Source organism: Podarcis liolepis, assembly GCF_965112155.1.
Source record: "Podarcis liolepis genome assembly, chromosome: 7".
Classification (NCBI taxonomy): domain Eukaryota; kingdom Metazoa; phylum Chordata; class Lepidosauria; order Squamata; family Lacertidae; genus Podarcis; species Podarcis liolepis.
The window spans coordinates 87543843-87567363 of record NC_139561.1 but is presented as its reverse complement, the minus strand read 5'-3'; the positions used below and the strand labels follow the sequence as shown (position 1 = coordinate 87567363).

The 23521-nt window shown below is 50.3% G+C and overlaps 1 protein-coding gene and 1 long non-coding RNA gene across 2 annotated transcripts in view; one reads left to right on the top strand and one right to left on the bottom strand.

Moving 5' to 3' along the window:
• LOC310712747 overlaps positions 1-23521 on the top strand; it is a 410683-nt gene that overhangs the window by 205374 nt on the left and 181788 nt on the right. Inside the window, exon 3 of the long non-coding RNA XR_014528979.1 lies at positions 3845-4101. This is a non-coding gene — a long non-coding RNA (uncharacterized lncRNA). The remainder of the gene's footprint in view (positions 1-3844; positions 4102-23521) is intronic.
• Positions 264-23521, bottom strand: part of SARS2 (seryl-tRNA synthetase 2, mitochondrial) — a 29250-nt gene continuing 5992 nt past the window's right edge. The window contains exons 5-16 of the mRNA XM_083515910.1: positions 22304-22358; positions 22076-22139; positions 18184-18289; positions 15669-15716; positions 10978-11086; positions 10085-10130; positions 8128-8215; positions 5746-5858; positions 4728-4821; positions 3359-3451; positions 2931-2996; positions 264-877 (exon numbers count right to left, since the gene is read on the bottom strand). Of these exons, the coding sequence (XP_083372036.1) occupies positions 761-877; positions 2931-2996; positions 3359-3451; positions 4728-4821; positions 5746-5858; positions 8128-8215; positions 10085-10130; positions 10978-11086; positions 15669-15716; positions 18184-18289; positions 22076-22139; positions 22304-22358 (999 nt within the window). The 3' untranslated portion in view covers positions 264-760. The remainder of the gene's footprint in view (positions 878-2930; positions 2997-3358; positions 3452-4727; positions 4822-5745; positions 5859-8127; positions 8216-10084; positions 10131-10977; positions 11087-15668; positions 15717-18183; positions 18290-22075; positions 22140-22303; positions 22359-23521) is intronic.

The window sequence follows — 23521 nt, the reverse complement described above, 5'->3', positions numbered from 1 at the left end:
TCTGGCGAAACTAGAGCAGCGCACGGAAACGCCATTTACCTTCCCGCCGGAGTGGTACCTATTTATCTACTTGCACTTTGACGTGCTTTCGAACTGCTAGGTTGGCAGGAGCAGGGACCGAGCAACAGGAGCTCACTCCGTCGCGGGGATTCGAACCACCGACCTTCTGATCGGCAAGCCCTAGGCTCTATGGTTTAGACCACAACGCCACCCGCATCCCAGGGGACGCAGCATGCCAAAACCATCACTGCTAGAAGCCAACAGACGTTTTCATTAGCGATTTTTATTGGGCGAATGTCTTCTCTGTTCCGTCGACGGTTCTGATCAATGTACCCCGCTTCCCCACCAACGAAATACAATAGAGGTTAAGACAATAGAGGAAGCCGCTAACTGGAGTCTGGCTGATGGGAAAATGGCAGGAACTCCAGGGAAGGGCATTAGGGATTCCTGTCCCAAGTCGCATGTTGGGACTTCACAGCCAGCCTTTTCTGGAAGCGCTCTGGGTCCATGAAGATCACCTTGGGAAGGACAGCTCATATTCCCCTCTACCCTGAAGAGGTGAGCTCTCTCTCTCCACAGTGCCCAATTGGGGGTAAAGATCACCTCGCTGGCATTTCAGCCCCCCCCCCAGTCCAAAGTCACCCATCCCATCCACTAGGCAGCGTCACTATTCAAATGCTCATCCTTCCTTCCTCTCCTGGGTCTCTGGACTTCTTGACCATCTCAGATTTTCCAAGGCACCCCAGGATTTGGAGGGTGTTCAGTGTCTTTTGGGCTGGTTTGGGCCGATGTATTTCAACGGAGTGTAGCTGGGCTTGCCGATGATTTCTGTGCCCATCAGCGGCTGGAGGACATCTGGTACCCGAACGCTGCCATCCTACAGAGGAGGGACAAAGGCAAGGAGGGGGTTTGAGGACCCTGTGCTGGCCACCTTCTGCCCTCTGCGCAACATTCTGCGAACCGCCCTGGTTATTCTGTGAACCGCCCTGAGACCTCCGGGTATAGGGCGGTCTATAAATTCAATAAATAACAAGAATACAGTGACAGATAGGTAGCCGTGTTGGTCTGCCATAGTCAAAATAAAAAAAATTCCTTCCAGTAGCACCTTAAAGACCAACTAAGTTAGTTCTTGGTATGAGCTTTCGTGTGCATGCACACTTCTTCAGATACACTGAAACAGAAGTTGCCAGACCCTTCTATATAGTGAGAAGGTGGGGAGGGGTATTACTCAGAAGGGTGGTGGGAATGGGAGATTGGCAGATAGCTGAGATGAGCCTGTTGACGACTTTTAACGACTGCAATAGGTCTTACAGGAAAAGGCAAGGGGTGAGAAGGTGAAAAATGGCTTAGTCATGTATAATGAGATAAGAATCCAATGTCTTTGTTCAGACCAGGTCTCTCCATGGTTTTAAGTTTGGTAATGAGTTGCAATTCAGCAGCTTCTCTTTCCAGTCTATTTCTGAAATTCCTTTGTAGTAAAACAGCTACTTTGAGATCTTGTATAGAATGTCCTGGGAGATTGAAGTGTTCTCCTACTGGTTTCTCTGTTTTGTGATTCTTGATGTCAGATTTATGTCCGTTTATTCTTTGGCGTAAGGTTTGGCCTGTTTGTCCAAGAATACAGTGGACACTCGGGTTGCAAATGTGATCTGTGTGGGACGCATGTTCGCCACCCGCAGTGGGTTGCGATTTGGTGTTTCTGCGCATGAGCAAAGCGTGATTTAGCGCTTCTGCGCATGCGCGACTGCTAAAACCCGGAAGTCACCCGTTCCGCAACTTCTGGGTTTCAGCAGTCCGTAAACAGAAAAAAATGCAACCTGAAGCGTCTGTAATCTGAGGTATGACTGTAACAGCACAGCATCAAACGGATGAAATTTAAAGACTATTGAGCTAAATATGTTAAGATAACTTAACTGGAAAAGCTTGCAAATATTAGATAGGCTTAGGATTTAAATATTTAAGGGTAGGAATTAAGATGATTAAAGCTAAATTAGAAAGAAAGTAAGATGTTAAGTGATCAAGTTAATTTTTTTGAGAAAACTGACTTTGGAAAACTGTTAAAATGATATACAATGAAATTCAATCAGGAGGATTGGAGGGAGTCACTCAACGATGTGATTAAGATTGGTTTAATTACAACTAGGCTGTATGTTTGTTTGTTTTAATTTTTTTGGGAAAATTAATTTTTTAAAAATGAGGGGGGGACCACAGCGTCATACCCACACCAAACTTGTTTCTAACAGGGTACGCCCAAAAATCCCCATCAGCCCTGGAGTGGATGGAAGCTATAGACCTCTTGGAACAATCCACAGAAGCAAACTCCTAGGCCAGGGGTCTGCAACCTTTAAGACAAAAAGAGCCACTTGGACCCATTTCCGAAGAAAAAAAAACTGGGAGCCGCAAAACTCGTCATTATAAAAATAACTTTTTTGTCACTTTCTTATTATTTCTTTGTTTGACCCCTCAGAATTACTCCTCCTCATAGAAATAAACGTTAAATTAACAAGTTACCTTTTTGTGTGTGTGTGTGTGTGTGTGTGTGTGTGTTCTTCACTCCCCTTCAAAACAGTGACCATGCCCCTTACAATGTAGCGGGCGGGCGGGCAGGAAGGTGACGTTGGGACGGTGCGTGACTAACGCACGCACCGCCCCCATGCGACGTCACAGCCAGTACAGCGCCCGTCACATTGGGGAGTGTTGGTGCGCACAATGCGCCTCCTCCCCTCGCTAGTATCCGCCCCGGAGCCGCGGCAAAGGTGCAAAAGAGCCACATGCGGCTCCGGAGCCGTGGGTTGCAGACCCCTGTCCTAGGGGCTGAGGTTCCCCTGGCCCCTGCAATAAAATATTTGAGTGGCTGGGGAAACCCAGCCAGATGAGTGGGTCATAAATAACAGGTGATGATGATAATGATGATTATGCCAGCAACGAACCTTGCGCTGGTTGGATTCCAGGAGGGCAATGAGCATCCGGGGAACAGCGCAGGCTGTGCCGTTGACCTGCAAAGAACAGACAGCTGTGCTGAGACGCTGGAGGCCCCCAGTGTGGCATCGGGTTCAGGAGGGGGGGAAAGCACAGGTTATCGACACCTGGCCTCTCCTAGAATCATAGAATCCTAGAGTTGGAAGAGACCACAAGGGCCATCGAGTCCAACCCCCAGCCAAGCAGGAAACACCACCAGAGCACTCCTGACATATGGTTGTCAAGCCTCTGCTTAAAGACCTCCAAAGGAGGAGACTCCACCACACTCCTTGGCAGCAAATTCCACTGTCAAACAGCTCTTACTGTCAGGAAGTTCTTCCTAAGTTCTTCTCCCCACCCATCCCTGTATCTCAGGCCACAGGCCCAGGGCCCATCTTACCGTGTGCGCATAAGACAGGCGGCCTTCCTGGTTGTAGTACATGATGTTCAGCCGGCGGCTCTGGTAGTCTGTGCAGTTGGAGGCGCTGGAGATCTAGCAGGGGAAACGAAGGGAAGACACATAACTGGCCAAGGCAGAAGTTGTGTTGGAGGCAGATCTCAGAAATGATTGTAAACACGAGAGTCAGATTTTGTCATCATCAAACGATAAACAATGAATTGAAAAGGAGGTTCAAAATAACTTTTATAAAAAACAACAACCCAGAAGGCTTTCTTTTGGCAATTATAGGACCAGAACTACCTAAATTGTATAGAAATTCATTTATGTATGCTACTACAGCAGCAAGGGCTTGCCGATCAGAAGTTCGGCGGTTAGAATCCCCGCGACGGGGTGAGCTCCTGTTGCTCGGTCCCTGCTCCTGCCAACCCAGCAGTTCGAAAGCACGTCAAGTGCAAGTAGATAAATAGGTACTGCTCCGGCGGGAAGGTACAGTGGTGCCTCGCAAGACGAAATTAATCCGTTCCGCGAGTCTCTTCGTCTTGCGGTTTTTTCGTCTTGCGAAGCACGGCTATTAGCAGCTTAGCGGCTATTAGCGGCTTAGCGGCTTTAAGAAAAAGGAAACAAACTCGCAAGAACTCGCAAGACGTTTCGTCTTGCGAAGCAAGCCCATAGGGAAATTCGTCTTGCGGAACGACTCAAAAAACGGAAAACTCTTTCGTCTTGCGCGTTTTTCGTCTTGCGAGGTACCACTATAAATGGTGTTTCCGTGCGCTGCTCTGGTTTGCCAGAAGCGGCTTAGTCATGCTGGCCACATGACCAAAGCTGTACGCCGGCTCCCTCGGCCAGCAAAGCGAGATGAGCGCTGCAACCCCAGAGTCAGCCATGACTGGACCTAATGGTCAGGGGTCCCTTTACCTTTACCCCTTGGGTATTGTGGGAGGCCAGGCTGTAGACAGCCCAGCAGTTTTCCCAGCAGCTCCCATGCCATAAGCCGCCCTGCTTCTATTTCCCCCAAAGTTGCTCCAGATACAGTGGTACCTCGGGTTGCATACGCTTCAGGTTACAGACTCCGCTAACCCAGCAATAGTACCTCGGGTTAAGGCCCCACCACCCTCAGAATTAAAGGGGGAGAGTTTCGCAGGAGAGGGAGGGAGGGGAAGTCTCTAGACTGTGAAGACAATACTAAGCTAGACGGACCCACAGTCCGATTTTCTACATTCCTGTGTTCTTCTTATCCTTCTGCGCCACTTCTCTGCAGAAGGAGATTGAGAAGAATCTATCGCACTCTCCCCAGCGCTTCTTCCACCTTGTGGTTGGGTTGGCCCTTGAACTAGAGATTCAGGAGCCAGCGGACTCTTCCCCCACTCACCTCTCCATACTTGTCCCGGCCGGGCATCCAGGCCTCAATGTCGAATTTCCTGTATGCAGGTAGACCCAGTTCCTGTGTGGGCATATCGAGGACCCTATCGGTAAAGAGAAATCGGGATCAGATGCATAACGGCGGCCATGAAAGTTGGGAACAACCTGATTGGCCTTCTCTATCCAGGTCTTGCTGCCTGAGAATTGCTAAGTAAATAAGTGAGATTACCTTTTTTGGCCTTATTTCGTAGAACTCATACACCGTTGGACTGAAAACAAGAAAGCAAGCAAACCCTCAAAGCCATTTACAAAAGATAAAACAGCAAACTCAAGAAAAAGTTGCAATAGTTTAAAGCACACAGAAGTTAAAATACAGAAACAGATCACCGTATTTTTCGCTCTATAAGACGCACCAGACCACAAGACGCACCTAGTTTTTGGAGGAAAACAAGAAAAAAATATTCTGAATCTCAGAAGCCAGAACAGCAAGAGGGAAAGCAGCAATCCCTCTTGCTGTTCTGGCTTCTGGGATAGCTGCGCAGCCTGCATTCGCTCCGTAAGATGCACACACATTTCCCCTTACTTTTTAGGAGGGAAAAAGTGAGTCTTATAAAGCAAAAAATACGGTAAAATGACCTCAACTTTCTAAGAATCTTGTAGGTAAACTGTACTGAACTGTTAAAGGCTTTATGCGCTAATAGTAACACCTTGAATTGGGCCTGGCAAATGAGCAGCTACCACAGGTCTCTGAGCACGGGCGTTGTAGGCTGGTGAGTTCTCGCTCCTGTCAGCAATTGTGCTGCAGCGTTCTGATGTTCCCTGGACGTTGCTTTGCTTTGTTAGTACTGTATTTTAAGCATGCCTAGGTATACCCTCTAAGGTGGGTACGGGATGCAACCAGACATGTCTCTGCTGGCTGGGCTAGCAGCCCTCCTTCCCCCTCAATGATCACACACCCACGTCCCCAGCAGCCAGCGGCGAGCGGGGGTCCTTCAGCTGCCCCCCCCAGCTCTTGCATGACTCCCTACTTGTAGTGCAGTCCCAGCTCAGAGAAGATCTCTTTCTGCACGGCCAGGAATTCGTCCAGCAGGGCCTCGCTTTCGAACCCAGTCTCATTGGCAGTGACCCCAAACATTTCCACCTGGATTGTGGGGAGAGAGTGTATGATTATAGAGATGTCCCTTTTATGAAGAGGCACGTAGTGAGACCATTGATCCCCTGCTGGTGAGGCTCGCTGACCTCCCGGAAAAGCAAAAATTCGACCTTTTCCTGTTAGGCAAAGATCAGAAGACAACCCGGATGGTCGCCAGATTCTGTGTACAGATCTGTAGGCGCAGACCAACCCCCAACTCAAACTAGTTTGTTAAGAAAATCCCCAAACTCGGTTCCATGGGTGACTCTGGGTCAGCTCCCTGCAGTAGTTTATTGCTGTACATAGTTTATAAATTTATTATTGTATATTGTTTTAAATGTTTGTTTTCCTTCTAGGATTGTACCCCCAATTGTGTTTTATAAGCTGGTCTCCGACAGTACAGTGGTGCCTCGCAAGACGAAATTAATTCATTCCGCGAGTTTTGTCGTCTTGTGATTTTTTTCGTCTTGCGAAGCATGGTGTCGGGAAAGTTTTGGAAAAGCTTCAAAAATCACCAAAGTCTTTAAAAACCTCAAAAAAGGCTACCACACCACGTTCTATGAGTTGCTCCTCGAAGTCAAGTCGCAACTGTATTAACGGCGTTAAGAAAAAGGAAGCAAACTTGCAAGACGTTTCCGTCTTGCGAAGCAAGCCCATAGGGAAAATCGTCTTGCGAAGCAGCTCAAAAAACCCTTTCCTCTAGCGAGTTTTTTGTCTTGCGAGGCATTCGTCTTGCGAGGTACCACTGTAATAAATTATCTATCTATCTATCTATCTATCTATCTATCTATCTATCTATCTATCTATCATCTAATAGAGATCTGTTAGCCAAAGGGAGAGGAAAGAGTAACTGCAGGAGAAGAGGGAAGGGAGAAGAAAAGGAAGACACAGTTCTCCCCCTCCCCAATTAATCCCCACGACAATCCTGAGAGTGACTGATTGGCCCAAGGTCTCACCCACAGAGCTCCAAGGGCAAGTGGGGATTTGGGTCTCTCCCAGGTCCTAGTTCAGCACTCTAACCACTACACAACACCACCTCTCCACTTTCTGTGCTGAAGCAGCGGAGGGAGCCCGAAACCCTGCAGGAAGCATTCCAAGGCCCCCATGTAAACTTTGTGTGCCGCTTACAATGCACTTCTTATTAATGCCAGCGCTGAAGCCCACACATCCCTTCAAGAAAGCTAAGATCACCTGGGCCCTCTGGCTTTCTGCTTTTTCAATGAGAACGGGCTATCTTTGCAGCGCTGAGGACTAGAAACTTGCATCGTTTGAAGCGAAAAGCAAGAGAGACTCGGGATGAGTCCGATTAACCGAACCCATGCATTTGCTGTACTTGCGTCGAACTGAACAACACGCTTGATGTGCCATTAGCATCTGTTAATGTATCAAATTTCTCTTCGAGCTCCACTTCGCCCCTCCCCAAAAAATCTCAGGATGCACCAATACTACTACTACTACTACCGTATTTTTCGTCCTATAGGGCGCACCGGCCCATAGGACGCACCTCGTTTTTTGGGGGGGAAATGAATAAAAAAAATATATTCCCCCCCCCGCCCTGGCTGCCGCCCCAAGCCTTGTGCTCACCTGCCCGAAGCACGGGGCACCCTCCGGAGGGCTCCCCGTGCTTCGGGCGACAGGCTGCCGCCCCAAGCCTCGCGCGCTTGGCGGGAACTCACACCGGGCTTGCAAGGCTTGCGGATAGCTTCCTGAAGCCTGGAGAGCGAGAGGGGTCGGTGCGCAACGATGCCTCTCGCTCTCCAGGCTTCAGCGAAAGCCTGCATTCGCCCCATAGGACGCACACACATTTCCCCTCCATTTTTGGAGGGGAAACAGTGCGTCCTATGGGGCGAAAAATACGGTAATAATAATAACGATTTATTTATACCCCACCCATCCGGCTGGGTTTCCCCAGCCACTCTGGGCAGCTCCCAACCGAATATTAAAAACACAATACAGCATTAAACATTAAAAACTTCCCTGTACAGGGCTGCCTTCAGATATCTTTTAAAAGTCAGATAGTTGTTTATTTCCTTGACATCTGATGGGAGGGCGTTCCACAGGGCGGGCGCCACCACCAAGAAGGCCCTCTGCCTGGTTCCCTGTAACTTGGCTTCTCGCAGGGAGGGAACCGCCAGAAGGCCCTCGGAGCTGGACCTCAGGCCGAACGATGGGGGTGAAGATGCTCCTTCAGGTATACAGGACCGAGGCCTATGCTGCAGACCTTGTCCCTTCTCCCCACCTCCAACGGCGCCACACCTCGAGCGCACGTCTTCCTCACCTTGGTGAACTGATGCACTCGATACAGTCCCCACGACTCATGGCGGGTTTCTGTTTCCGCCCTGTAGCACGTGCTGACACACACTGTCCTGGCCAAGGCGGAAGAAGAGACAGAAGGGCTGGTGAGGTCAGTGGTGTTGTAAATAAAAACATGCCCTTTTTCCCTTATGGGGTATCCAAGAGCCCATATAGGGTCCTTACATAGGTTCCCTATTGGTAGGAGAAAATAACAGAGGCCAACCAGAGAATATTGAGAAGCAAAGCAGCTACTAAGCTTGATCTTTATTGATCTGTTGCAACAGGGTACTCCCCTCACACGCAGGAGAGGAAGAGGACCCACAAAAATGCTGTGCAATGGCTTATAAAGACTTTTGAATTTCCCATCCTCTAGATCAAGACCACCCCCAGAAACATTATGCATACATCACAGAAGGGGTGTAACCTAAGACCACCCCTCAGATACATCTCACCTACATCACAGAAATTTTAATGTTGTTTTTCTCCTGTCACAGTTTATCTCCTGTCTGGCAAGTTACTTGATTGGATTGCCTGGGGAGCCTGGCCATTCTTTTGTAGTGGTAAAATACTTATCTCCTGGGCCAGGTCACAGGCTCACACCTTATTCAAACAGACATATCCTTGAGACAGGATTTGTGAGGAAAGAGACAATGGGGAGGCTTTTCCAGTTTAACCTTGCAGAGAAAGGATTTGGTCAGTTTAGGAATCAAAATGGTTCCAGGTTGGACTTCCTGACCATAAAATTCCTATCTCAGTGGTCAAGAGGAATTGGGCAGAGGAGGGCCGAGGGGTCTGTGGGTGGGTGCACAACGCAATTCCACGGGATGGCAGTGTTACGGAAATTACCGGGGGTGGGGGCGCATCTTTAAAGTTAAATATTACAAATATTATGCCTGAATGTATCCTTTCAACTTGACAGCTCAGGGAAGTTACCTAGCTTTAAAAATAATATAAAATCATCTCCTTTCCCAGCTTCCTCCATTCCAAAGCTATTTTCGCCTTGAAAATGGACTCCAGGAAGTTCTCAGAGGTGACAATTGCTGGGCTAATTGTTAGCCAAAGGAAGCCAAATCTCATCACCTGACTCGCCTCAGGCTCCAGACATGCAAAGGAACTTCTATTGTACTTTTGGGTGGTGGGTACTTAAGACATATTTGTCTATGCTAATCTTACACCTGAGTCTTGCCCTGCCATTTCTGCTTATGCTAATCTTGTACCAAGAACTTGTCTGGACATGTTTGCCAAGGTTAACCCCTCCCCTTATGTGACATGTAAGTGATGTAGCAATGATGCTGTACGAACTGTATTCTGGGATATGGTGGGTACTCCAGCGGGAAGGTAAATGGCGTTTCGGTGTGCTGCTCTGGTTCGCCAGAAGCGGCTTAGTCCTGCTGGCCACATGACCCGGAAGCTGTACGATGGCTCCCTCAGCCAGTAAAGCGAGATGGGCGCCGCAACCCCAGAGTTGGCCATGACTGGACCTAATGGTCAGGGGTCCCTTTACCTTTACCTAACGTTCTGAACGGGACACGGGTGGCACTGTGGGTTAAACCACAGAGCCTAGGACTTGCCAATCAGAAGGTCGGTGGTTCAAATCCCCGCGACGGGGTGAGCTCCCGTTGCTCAGTCCCTGCTCCTGCCAACCTAGCAGTTCGAAAGCACCTCAAAGTACAAGTAGATAAATAGGTACCACTCCGGCAGAAAGGTAAACGGTGTTTCCGTGCGCTGCTCTGGTTCACCAGAAGTGGTTTAGTCCTGCTGGCCACATGACCCGGAAGCTGTACGCCGGCTCCCTCGGCCAATAAAGCGAGATGAGCGCCGCAACCCAAGAGTCGGCCATGACTGGACCTAACAGTCAGGGGTCCCTTTACCTTTAAAGTTCTGAACATGTGCGCAGCGGCACCTGAATGCATCCACAAGGTGGGAAGAAAGTTTCTCACCTGACGGGGGTGTCTTTCAGATTCACCGCATGATCCATGAAGTACCCTAGTAGGAAGAGAAGGCGGTGAGAATGGATTTGAGGGAAGAAATTGGGGCACAATTCCTTAATTCCTTTGCCCCGGTTGCTCTCGCCAACCCCGTCTTGCTAACGTACATTTTTCAACCAGGGATGAAGAAGGAACTATCAATAACTTTTCAAAAGAGTTTTGTTTCTACATTTTATGTGCAGCCTGCCTCTCTCTTTCTTTTGGAGATAAGAGCAGAGTTTTGTTAATACAAGTGTCTCCCCACTAGGGCTGGGCGATACCTGGTTTTCAACATCACGATATATCACCTGCTAAACATTGTGATAGACTGAGATATCATGATGTCTGAAAGAAGGATGGAGCTTTGCAACGGCACTGGCTGGCTTCACGGTTTTTCCCACATTGTGATTTTTGCATAGCACACACACACCATGATTCACAATATGATTCCGCCAGGTCAAAAACTATGAGGCCAATATCATGATAAGGACTTCTAACTGGTCTTGGACGATGTATTGATATATCGCTCAGTCCTTCTCTCCACTTTTAAACGTGACCGTATACACATGGTGTCAGCAAATAATTAAATAAATTGATTTAATCAATTTTAAATTGATTGAAGGCCTGGAAAGAGCAGGGGATCTGCAAAAATGGCACAAAACGAGGGGGAAAGTGGCATGAACAATGAAGGAACAAGCATGGCCAGAAATGATGGGAGTTACAGTTCAACAACATCTGGGGATGTAAAGATGGGGAAGGCCAATAAACCTTCTCTGGAGCATAAGAAAGTTCTCTCCCAGTACTCCATTGAGGAGGACATTCCTGCAAGGAAATCTAGAGGCCAGAGCTCCACCCTTCTGCCATACCTGCAATGCCAACCTCGGACGTGCCTGCCAGGCTTAGGTCTTCAAAGCGAGAAGGGTCTATGTTGTACAGCAGAGAGGAGCTGGCTTCTGGGGGCATGCCACAACCTTCCTGGGAAGCAAGAGGAGAGAGGTGTGACACAGGGTGAGTCTACAGGGCTCCCATCAGGTCCAGCCAGCATGCCCAGTGGTCAGATATGCTAGCAGCTGCAATCCAGCAACAACGGGAAAGTGCCCGCCCTGTGGAACGCCCTCCCACCAGATGTCAAAGAGAACAACAACTACCAGACTTTTAGAAGACATCTGAAGGCAGCCCTGTTTAGGGAAGCTTTTAATGTTTGATGTATTACAGTATTTTAATATTTTTTGGAAGCCGCCCAGAGTGGCTGGGGAAGCCCAGCCAGATGGGCGGGGTATAAATAATAAATTATTATTATTCTGAACTAGATGGACCAAAGACCTGCCTCCATATATAGCAGGCTCTAAGGTTACCAGACGTCCCCATTTCCCAGGGACAGTCCCGGATTTAATAATAATAATAATAATAATAATAATAATAATAATAATTTATTATTTGTACCCCGCCCATCTGGCTGGGTTTCCCCAGCCACTCTGGGCGGCTTCCACAGAAACCAAAAAACACTAAAATATCATACATTAAAAGCTTCCCTGAATAGGGCCGCCTTAAGATGTCTTCGGAATGTCAGGTAGTTGTCCATCACCTTGACATCCGATGGGAGGGCATTCCACAGGGCGGGCGCCACCACCGAAAAGGCCCTCTGCCTGGTTCCCTGTAGCTTCGCTTCTCGCAATGAGGGAACCGCCAGAAGGCCCTCGGCGCTGGACCTCAGTGTCCGGGCAGAACGATGGGGGTGGAGACGCTCCTTCAGGTATACAGGGCCGAAGCCGTTTAGGGCTTTAAAGGTCAACACCAGCACTTTGAATTGTGCTCGGAAACGTACTGGGAGCCAATGTAGGTCTTTCAAGACCGGTGTTATGTGGTCTCGGCGGCCGCCCCCAGTCACCAGTCTAGCTGCCGCATTCTGGATTAGCTGTAGTTTCCGAGTCACCTTCAAAGGTAGCCCCACGTAGAGCGCATTGCAGTAGTCCAAGCGGGAGATAACTAGAGCATGCACCACTCTGGCCAGACAGTCAGCGGGCAGGTAGGGTCTCAGCCTGCGTACCAGGTGGAGTTGGTAGACAGCTGCCCTGGATACAGAATTGACCTGCGCCTCCATGGACAGCTGTGAGTCCAAAATGACTCCCAGGCTACGCACCTGGTCCTTCAGGGGCACAGTTACCCTATTCAGGACCAGGGAGTCCTCCACACCAGCCCGCCCCCTGTCCCCCAAAAACAGTACTTCTGTCTTGTCAGGATTCAACTTCAATCCATTAGCCGCCATCCATCCTCCAACCGCCTCCAGGCACTCACACAGGACCTTCACCGCCTTCACTGGTTCTGATTTGAAAGAAAGGTAGAGCTGGGTATCATCTGCATATTGATGAACACCCAGTCCAAACCCCCTGATGATCTCTCCCAGCGGCTTCATATAGATGTTAAAAAGCATGGGGGAGAGGACGGAACCCTGAGGCACCCCACAAGTGAGGGCCCAAGGGTCTGAACACTCATCCCCCACCACCACTTTCTGAACACGGCCCAGGAGAAAGGAGTGAAACCACTGTATAACAGTGCCCCCAGCTCCCAACCCCTCTAGACGGTCCAGAAGGATGTTATGGTCGATTGTATCAAAGGCCGCTGAGAGATCCAGCAGAACCAGGAAACAACTCTCACCTTTGTCCCTAGCTCGCGGGAGATCATCAACCAGTGCGACCAAGGCAGTTTCAGTCCCATGATGAGGCCTGAACCCTGATTGGAAGGGATCCAAATGGTCCGCATCCTCCAGGCGTGCCTGGAGTTGTTCAGCAACCACACGCTCAATCACCTTGCCCAAGAATGGAAGATTTGAGACTGGGCGATAGTTGGCCATACTATCCGGGTCCAAAGATGGTTTTTTAAGAAGCGGTTTAATGACCGCCTCTTTCAGTGGATCTGGGAATGTTCCCTCACAGAGGGAAGCATTCACCACCCCGCAGAGCCCATCGCCCAGCCCTTCCCGGCTAGCTTTTATAAGCCAGGATGGGCAAGGATCAAGGAGACAGGTGGTTGGTTTCACTCGTCCAAGCAGCCTGTCCACATCCTCGGGGGTAACGGATTGAAATTGATTCCATGCAACTTGACCAGACAGGGCTCTAGCACTCTCCCGCCCCAGCCCTGCTCCCACGGTGGTGTCTAGCTCCTTCCGAATATGAGTGATTTTATCTGCAAAAAACTTTGCAAAATCGTTGCAGGAGATCTTGGGGTCTTTACAAGGCCCCGGTGGTAAAGGTGGTTCCGTTAGATTGCGGACCACCTGAAAGAGTCTCCTGCTACTATTTTCTGCAGATGCAATAGAGGCAGTGAAGAAAGTCTTCTTCGCCGTCGCTATCGCCACTTGGTAGGCTCGACGTTGAGCTCTAACCTGTGTCCGATCAGATTCGGAGTGAGTTTTCTGCCACCGACGCTCTAGCCGTCTCAGCGATTGTTTCATCGCCCTCAGCTCCGAAGAAAACCACGGGGCTGTCCGGGCTCCATGCAATCGGAGAGGGCGCTTCGGAGCCAGACAGTCGATAGCCCTGGTTAACTCCGCATTCCAGCGGGCCACCAAGGAATCAGCTGAAAGGCCATCAACATGGGATAAAGCATCCCCTACCACTCTCTGGAAACCATTTGGATCCATTAAGTGGCGGGGCGGACCATCCGAATTGGTCCCACCTCCCTGCAGAGGGGAAGGGTCGCGGAGAAGTCCAGTTGCACCAGGAAGTGATCTGACCATGGCACTTCTTTGGTTTCATTTTTACTTAGTGTCAGATCACCCACGTCGCTAGAGGTGAATACCAGGTCTAAGGCATGTCCATGACTATGAGTTGGGCCCAACTTATTCAGGGACAGCCCCATGGAGGCCATGCTTTCCATGAAGTCCCGAGCGGCCCCTTGTAAGGTCGTGTCGGCGTGGATGTTAAAATCCCCTAGGACAACCAAACTAGGTGTCTCCAGGAGAACATCCGCCACGACCTGAAGCAGCTCGGACAGGGAATCCTTGGTGCAGCGGGGAGGTCGGTACACCAAAAGGAATCCTGTACTGCCCCTATTGCCCAACTTCCAGAACATGCACTCAGAAAACTGGGTCTTCCCAGTAGGACGCCTGATGCAAACTAATGACTTCCTAAAAATCACTGCAACCCCCCCTCCCCGCCCACATGACCTGGGTTGCTGTGCGTAAGAGAAACCTGGTGGGCAAGCGGCAGCAAGGACAGGCCCATCTGCCTCATTCAACCAGGTCTCTGTCACACAAGCCAGGTCAAATCCTCCATCCACAATCAGGTTGTGGATGGCAGTGGTTTTATTCATCATTGACCTGGCATTACACAGCAACACCTTCAGGTTATGTGGGTTTCCCCTGTTGATTCCAGTATCCATCTGGTCAAGGCCAGACCCGGAGGCAGGGATAGTCTTCAAACAACGACTAAACCTGCCTCCTCGGTAATGACATGGTCTGGTCTTAGCGTAACTCCGCCTCCTGCCCATGATCACCGAGATCGGATGTCCCAGTGCTTTCCCCCCTGTGGAACTTGTCCCAGCCATCGTGTTGGCTGGGGCCTCACTCCCAGGCAGCCCTGATCCCGCCCCTTAAAAACAAAACACAAACTATACAGAACCAATAAAACAACAGAAAACAAAAACAGAACAATTATACTAAAATTAATCCCCAACCAAATATCCATTACACCCCCCACCCCCAACAAGAGAAAAAAGGAAAAAAAGAAATACAAATTTAAATTGCCACCGACCGCTTGAGGACATTTTAAAACACATTGGAACAGGGAAGCAATTGCAGAACACTTCCCAGCTTTCCCAAAAGTTTGTTCCAACTAAGGGCCTGGGCCACGCCCCCTGGGCCAGTTGGAGAAGGCCCTGGAAGGGAGCAGGCCCTGCAGTCCTCACCCAGCCGATGGTCCGAGGCTTCCCTGCAGCAGGAGTCCCTTTATAGCCGGGAGAAAGGGCCTGGGCCACGCCCCCTGGGCCAGTTGGAGAAGGCCCTGGAAGGGAGCAGGCCCTGCAGTCCTCACCCAGCCGATGGTCCAAGGCTTCCCTGCAGCAGGAGTCCCTTTATAGCCGGGAGAAAGGGCCTGGGCCACGCCCCCTGGGCCAGTTGGAGAAGGCCCTGGAAGGGAGCAGGCCCTGCAGTCCTCACCCAGCCGATGGTCCGAGGCTTCCCTGCAGCAGGAGTCCCTTTATAGCCGGGAGAAAGGGCCTGGGCCACGCCCCCTGGGCCAGTTGGAGAAGGCCCTGGAAGGGAGCAGGCCCTGCAGTCCTCACCCAGGCGATGGTCCGAGGCTTCCCTGCAGCAGGAGTCCCTTTATAGCCGGGAGAAAGGGCCTGGGCCACGCCCCCTGGGCCAGTTGGAGAAGGCCCTGGAAGGGAGCAGGCCCTGCAGTCCTCACCCAGCCGATGGTCCGGCTGATTTACAAATCAGTCCCCTGATAAAATTCCTACTATCATTCCTACTAAAGTTGAAAAGTGTCCCTGGATTCATTGAAAAAAAATCTGATAACCTGAACATGAATCTTTTTTTTGTGGGAGTGAGACTACTTACAAAGACGGCTCCTTTCAGCAGATCTGGAACAGTCATGGGGATAAAGCCCTGTGGGGGGAAAAGGAAGAGGATGAAGAGCTGTAGGAACCATTTTTGGGTGCCTGGCTCCCAGGGACCCCCTAACAGGGTAAAGGTAAAGGGACCCCTGACCATTAGGTCCAGTCGTGGCCGACTCTGGGGCTGCGGCGCTCATCTCGCTTTATTGGCCGAGGGAGCCGGCGTACAGCTTCCGGGTCATGTGGCCGGCATGACTAAGCCGCTTCTGGCGAACCAGAGCAGCGCATGGAAACGCCGTTTACCTTCCCGCTAGAGTGGTACCTATTTATCTACTTGCACTTTGACGTGCTTTCGAACTGCTAGGTTGGCAGGAGCAGGGACCAAGCAACGGGAGCTCACCCCGTCGCAGGGATTCGAACCGCCGACCTTCTGATCGGCAAGCCCTAGGCTCTGTGGTTTAACCCACAGCGCCACCTGCGTCCAGCCACTCACCCCCTAAGAAGATATCGGCAAAGGGAGGAATTGCCCCCTCCTGCCCTAAAGAGAGAGGGCAAGACAAGGGGAAGGTCAAGAACAGGACATTGCCCCATGCCTGGTTCTCACATCTTCTGTCCTGGCGCAGAGAAGAGGTCGTGGAAGAGGGGCTTTTGCCCACAGCTGGGCCGGTGGTGAGATGATGGGACATTTTGGGAAACAACTCTGGACAAGACAGAATTTGGTCTGATGCAGCACAACACTTTTTGCATTATTCAGTTCCCGTGTTTAGAATTATGTAGCCCAGATGGGTTATGCCTCGACTGTTAGGAGATCCCAAGAAGGAACAACTGGTTTGTAAATTTAATATATGACACTGCAGAGGAAGGAATCAGAGAATCCTTAGAGTTGGAAGGTGCTACCAAAGTCATCTAGTCCAAACCTCTGCAATGCAGGATTTTCAGCTAAAGCATCCATGGCAGATGCGACACCCAACCTGCTTAAAAACCTCCAAGTAGAGTCTGTTTCACATCTGAACAGCTCTTACTGTCAGAAAGTTTTTCTGTATGTATGGTTGGAATCTCCCTTCTTGCAACTTGAAGCCAGTGGTTCAAGTTCTACTCTCCAGAGCAGGAGAAAACAAGCTTGTTCCCTCTGCCATGTGAGAGCCCTTGAGATATTTGGCTATCCTATCTTCTCTCAGTCTCTTCTCCAGGCTAAACATACCCAGCTCCTTCAACCATTCCTCATCAGGCTTGGTTTCCAGGCCCTTGATCATCTTGGTCGCCCTCCTCTGCACACCCTTCCAGCTTGTCAACATCCTTCTTAATTGTGACGTCCAGAAACTGGACACAGTATTCCAAGTGTGCTCTGACCAAGGCAGAATAGAGTGGTCCTAGTACTGTATTTTTTGCTCTTTAGGACGCACCCGACCATATGATGCACCTTGTTTTAGAGGGGGAGAACAAGGGAAAAAAATTCTCAGCGCCCCTTCAGCGAAGCAGCAGGAGAAACGGAGCCCCTTCCATTTCTCCTCCCGCTTCGCTGAAGGGGCGCTGCGCAGCTCTCCCTCTCTGCTGAAGGCGGGAGAGTCTTGCTCTCCTGGCTTCAGCAAAAGGAACCTGAAGCCTACGGAGTGCAGCGCAGGTTCCCGCTGCGCTCCAAAGGCTTCAGGCGGCTGGCTGTCCCTGAAGCCTGGACAGCGAGAGGGGTCGGTGCGCACTGACCCCTCTCGCTCTCCAGGCTTCAGTGAAAGGAATGCGAAGCCTCCGGAGCACGGAGAGAGCGCTCCCTCTGCGCTTTGAAGGCTTCGCGTTGCTATCGCTGAAGCCAAGGAGCCTGCATTCGCTCCATAGAACACACACACATTTCCCCTTAATTTCTGGAGGGGGAAAAGTGCGTCCTATAGAGCGAAAAATACGGTACTTCCCTTGATCTGGACACTATACTTCTGGTGATGCAGCCTAGAATAGCATTCGCTTTTTCTTTTTCTTTCTTTTTTTTTTGCTGCTGCATCACACTGCTGATTTATGTTAAGCTTGTGGCCCACCAAAACCCCTAGATCCTTTTCACATGTTCAGCTAGTAAGCCATGCACAGTGGCACCTCGGGTTAAGAACTTAATTAGTTCTGGAGGTCTGTTCTTAACCTGAAACTGTTCTTAACCTGAAGAACCACTTTAGCTAATGGGGCCTCCTGCTGCCGCTGCGCCGTCGGAGCACGATTTCTGTTCTCATCCTGAAGCAAAGTTCTTAACCTGAAGCACTATTTCTGGGTTAGCGGAGTCTGTAACCTGAAGCGTATGTAACCCGAGGTACCACTGTACTGTAAAGGCTGGGAGACCTGGCAGGCTGATTTGCAGTAAGTCCACACCTTTTTTTAAATTAAAGCACTAGAACCAATCACTCCATCACTTTTGAAGTCCTTCTTTGACATCCCTGCACCCACCCACTTACCCCCCAAAGCCCTACTCTGGGCCAGCAGATGAGGACACTCTGCTCCACAGGGTACCCACCCCAAAAAAAACCCCACACACCGTTCGGTACCTTTTTCACCAGCTTGTTGTAAGTGAACTGCACCAAGGCTTGCTGCAACATTGCTCCAGCCCCACGGAGGTAGAATGACCGGTAGCCCGAGATGTGGGACAGGCGCCTGCGGAACAGAGGGGAGGAAAGAAGAAGGCCTTGAGGAGCTTCCCAGGGATGTGGGGCTTGATCTGCTAATGTGGGTTACCCTGCTGTTAGGATATTGATGTTCTGTTCCACCCTAAGAGAAACAGATATGTGGACTGTTGTCTGTCACATGTGTTTACATTCCAACACAGCTTGCTGGGAACTTCCGTTGTGTATAGCTTTTGCTTATGTTTCCTGTTCTTGGACATGAAAGATAGCAGACATGTTTTTCTTTGTCCTGAACTATGCTGAATAAACTGCTTGTAAATATGCTTTACATATGCCTCTGTCTGCCACTTCTGTTGCGTGTTATTTACTCTGCTGATTGAGGCGTGCTCAAGCTTCTGAAGGCTTCTGAAGCTGTGTGCTGCTGTTTTGATGCTGTTCCAAGGACCTGAGTTTGCCCGGATGCCAGCCAGTGGACTGGAGCCAGCTGGGGGCCTGCAAATTGCCCCCGTTCCCTTAGACACATCCCAACACCTGCTTGGGGGAGGGCAGGCTGGGCTAGCTGGCCTTTTAAGCCCTGTCAACAGCCAAGAGCTTCAGGAGTCACTAGCTACCCCCAGACTGTCACTATTTTGCAGGGAGCCATTCCATCACCAGAAACTTAGGTTTGCGCAAACTGGATTAAAGAGCCTTGTTACAACAAATGTCTAGGCTGGAGCTCTTCCCTGGAGGTGCTGGGGACTGAACTCTCTGCTTGAACTCTCTGCTTGCTTGACCCTTGAGCTGTGGTCCTTTCCCTGCCATGTTCCCAATATCCAGTTGCACCAAGGAGGACAACGCTCTCCAGGAAACATGGCCCCACGGCCACGTTAAGAGTGCCGATTCCATGACGAACGCATTTAGTCAATGGCAGGCTTCCTTTCGTGACAGGAGAGGCTCTCAGCTTTGGCCCGAGGCTCAGAGGGAGCTTTGTGAAACAGATCACGGGGGTGGGTGGTGGGTGGGAAGCAGCCTGCTACTGGAAAAGGCCCTGGGGTCAAACAGCTCATCTCAAAGGCCACCCATCAAATATTCATCCCTGTTCAGGAAGGAGAAGGGCTTCCAATCAGCTAATGGGTGCCTGCAAATTCTGGAAATATCTGCTCAGAGACCAAAGGCACCCTTTGTCCTGGCGGAATCATATTTAGCACCCTCTCCCTCCATCAGGGCATTAGGCAATTTGTCTAAGTCTTGTTTGCTCCCTCGCTCCTCTGCTTGCCTTCGCACAAGCACACTTCCTCCAACGCTTTTTCAGGGAGCTGGTGGCTGCAACAATGGGGCAATTTATACCAGGCCTCGGAGCCTGTTTACATGGGGTTGTATCCAGCTAAACTGACTTTATTGTCACTTGTACAACTTGTATACAGTGAGATTACACGAGCACCCCCCACTCAGCTCTCTTAGTCTTAATTCCCCTCGTTTACTGACGCACACCCACCAAACCCGAAAGTCTGTTGCCCTGTTGTTATCTTTTCATTCAGCAGCCTAACAGCCCACGGATAGAAGCTGTTCTTTACCCTGTTGGCGCGACTAATCGTACTTCTATATCTTCTGCCCGAGGGCGGGAGATCAAGAAAGTGCCGGCCAGGGTGTGAATCATCCCTGAGAATTTTCCTCACTCTCCTGAGGCAACCTTCTTCCGCTATTTCATCTAGTGGATTCACGGGACAGCCCATAATATCTTGTGCTGTATTCGCCACCCTCTGTAGGCACTTCCTATCAGCTGATGTCAAACCAGCGTACCACACCGTGATGCAGTAGGAAAGGACACTTTCTGTTGTGGACCAGTAGAAGGAGATCATCAAATGTTGACTGACATCGTTCTTCCGTAATACTCTGAGAAGATGGAGTCTCTGTTGGGCTTTCTTAACCACCTGGGTTGTATTGATTTTCCAAGTAAGGTCTTCACTGAGATAAACTCCTAGGAATTTAAAGGAAGAGACTCTCTCCACACAGCCCTCCCTGATGTACAGCGGGGCTAGTTCTCCTCTCTTCCTCCGAAAGCCCAACACCATCTCCTTTGTCTTGCTGATCTTAAGGTGCAAGTTGTTCCCTAGGCACCATGTAGATAATTTTTATATTTTAAACAGCCACAGCTCAGTGCCAGGGTGTCTGACTTGCAAGCAGGAGGTTGCAGGTTCAATCAGGGGCAGACCTTGGTAATATGGTGCCCTGTGCAAGGCCAAAATTTGATTCCCCCCGCCCCAAACAACTTTGTGCACATTACTGATGGTGATGGGATTTCAGTGTGTGTGTGTGCATGCTTTGGAAATTTCGCTCAACGCACAGAAACTGAGAGAGAAGGGCAAACAATATGGTAGAGAGCAGGGCTCTCGGAGGAGGAACTTATATAATTGAGAAGTGTATGATTTGCGTATGTGTTTGCAAATTACGGGGCAACTTTGAAACCACCATTTCCCCTTTACATTGCAAGCCAATCACTTCTGGGGCAGCAGTCAGAATAGACAGAAAGCAAGCCTAGGACCCACGTACCTACGGGACCGTCTCTCCTGGTATGCCCCACAGAGGACCTTAAGGTCCACAAATGACAACACTTTGGAGGTCCCAAGTCACAAGGAAGTTAGATTAGTAACAACTAGGGCCAGGGTCTTTTCAGCACTGGCCCCGACGTGGTGGAACGCTCTGTCACAAGAGACCAGGGCTCTGCGGGACTTGACATCTTTCCACAGGGCCTGCAAGACAGAGCTGTTCCGCCTGGCCTTTGGTTTGGACTCGGTCTGACCCTTATGTTTCCCTCCCCTTATGGTCTTGATTTATCAGCTACTTTAAAATGAGGCTGCATTTTAAATTGCGTTTTAACCTGTATTTTAAATTGTCCCCCCGCCTCTCTTTTCCCCCTATTATATTTTTACTGTGATTTTATTGGTGTTAGCTGCCCTGAGCCCGGCTCTGGCTGGGGAGGGTGGGGTATAAATAAAATTTATTATTATTATTAAGCAGATCTCTGAGACGACAGATTAGAGACATTTCCAGTTCTGCCTTTCCCAGATGCCACTGGGATTGAACCTGAGACCTTTTGCAGGCTAGGCAGATCCCCTACCATTGAGCCATGAACTTCTCCTTAGGAAGAGGCAGCTGCCTAGAGAATATTACTGGCACTGACTAAGGGAAGAAGGGGGAAACTTAATTTTTTCCAGACTGTATTGAAAGTACCGCATTTTTCGCTCTATAGGACGCACTTTTTCCCCTCCAAAAATTGAGGGGAAATGTGTGTGTGTCCTATGGAGCGAATGCAGGCTCCTTGGCTTCAGCGATAGCAATGCTAAGCCTCCGAAGCGCAGAGGGAGCGCTCCGACCCCTCTCGCTCTCCAGGCTTCAGGGATAGCCGTGCACAGCCCCGCCGGCAGGGAGAGGCTGCACGTGGCTATGGCTTCTTTAGCCCTGTGCAGCCTCTCCCGGCTGGAGAGGTTGCACGGGGCTAAAGAGGAAGCCAAAACAGCGAGCGGGATGGATCCTGCTGGCTGCCTTGGCTTGTGCCATAGCCGCATGCAACCCCTCGGGAAGGGAGGGGTTGCGCACAGCCTGTACGCTGCTCTTTGGGGCTGGGGGGGAATAAGATTTCCCCCCCTTGATTTCCCTCCCTTAAAACTAGGTGCGCCCTATGGAGTGAAAAATACGGTAAAAGGCACTCTCTCATTCTCTACCAGAAGGTGGAGCTGTTGCTTCATTTCACTGTGCTCAGAAAGGGAGTCAGAACAGTCCCTTTTAAGCAGAGTGCCTTATGTGGGAAGGGACGAGACCGCCAATTTCTCATACACACCTTTGCCTTATGATATCCAGGTCTTCCCCAATTTCCAGGTGCCCTTTCGCCTTGAAGTCAAATGCTGTTTAAAAAAAGAAAAAGAAAAACACAGGGGGATATGAAGATTAAACCAGGAATAAGGAAGAATTTAATAGATCCAGGTATTATTTAAAAAGGCAACGCAAGCACAGCCTGGAAAGAAGCAAGTAACGCCCCCTAGTGGTGATAAAAGGAATCGTTTCTCACCTGGCTTTTCACCAATAACCTCCAACACCCGCGCTTGGCTCTCATCTCCAATAGGCTGGGGAAAGGAAGAGGTCAGAGGTTAAAGGCATGGAAGCATCAGAGGTAGTTCAGCACCCTATTATTTACTTATTATCCACTGCATTTTCTAGCCCACGTTCTCCTCCAAGGAGCTCAAGGTGGTGCCCAGAGCTCCTTTCCTCCTTGTTTTATTCTCACACAACAACCCTGTGATGTAGGTTAGGCTCCCAAGGTTTTTCCCCTCCCCAGAGAACTTAATGGCCTAGGAAAGGATTTGAACCCTGGTCTCCCAGGTCCTGTGGGACGCAGGTGGCGCTGTGGGTTAAACCACAGAGCCTAGGGCTTGCTGATCAGAAGGTCGGTGGTTCGAATCCCCATGACGGGATGAGCTCCCATTGCTCGGTCCCTGCTCCTGCCAACCTAGAAGTTTGAAAGCACGTCAAAGTGCAAGTAGATAAATAGGTACCACTCCGGCGGGAAGGTAAACGCCGTTTCCGTGCGCTGCTCTGGTTTGCCAGAAGCGGCTTAGTCCTGCTGGCCACATGACCCGGAAGCTGTACGCCGGCTCCCTCGGCCAGTAAAGCAAGATGAGCGCCGCAACCCCAGAGTCGGCCACAACTGGACCTAATGGTCAGGGGTCCCTTTCCTTTTCCCCTCCCAGGTCCTAGTCTGACTCCAACCGTTACACCACACTAGCTCTGAGGAACTAACCACCAGGGTCTTTTACATGGAACTGGTTTACTGGTTTCAGGCAAAGGAGCTTGAAGGGGCAATGAGTTGGTTAGAGCCTGGTGCTGATAATGTCAAGGTTGCTGGTTTGATCCCCGTAAGGGACAGCTGCATATTCCTGCATGAAAGGGGGGGGCTGGACTAGATGACCCCCAGGGTCCCTTCCAACTCTACAATTCCATGCTTCTATGAAGCTTCCATGGGCAGGGGTACGTCAAAAGGCTTGGTGCCCATACCCCCACATCCCTCTCTTCCTGCACACATATTGCCACGACCAAAGGACTATATACGGGCTCGGTCCAGTATATCTGAAGGAGTGTCTCCACCCCCATCGTTCTGCCCAGACACTGAGATCCAGCTCCGAGGGCTTTCTGGAGGTTCCCTCCGTGTGAGAAGCCAAGTTACAGGGAACCAGGCAGAGGGCCTTCTCGGTGGTGGCACCCTGCCTGTGGAACGATCTCCCAGCAGATG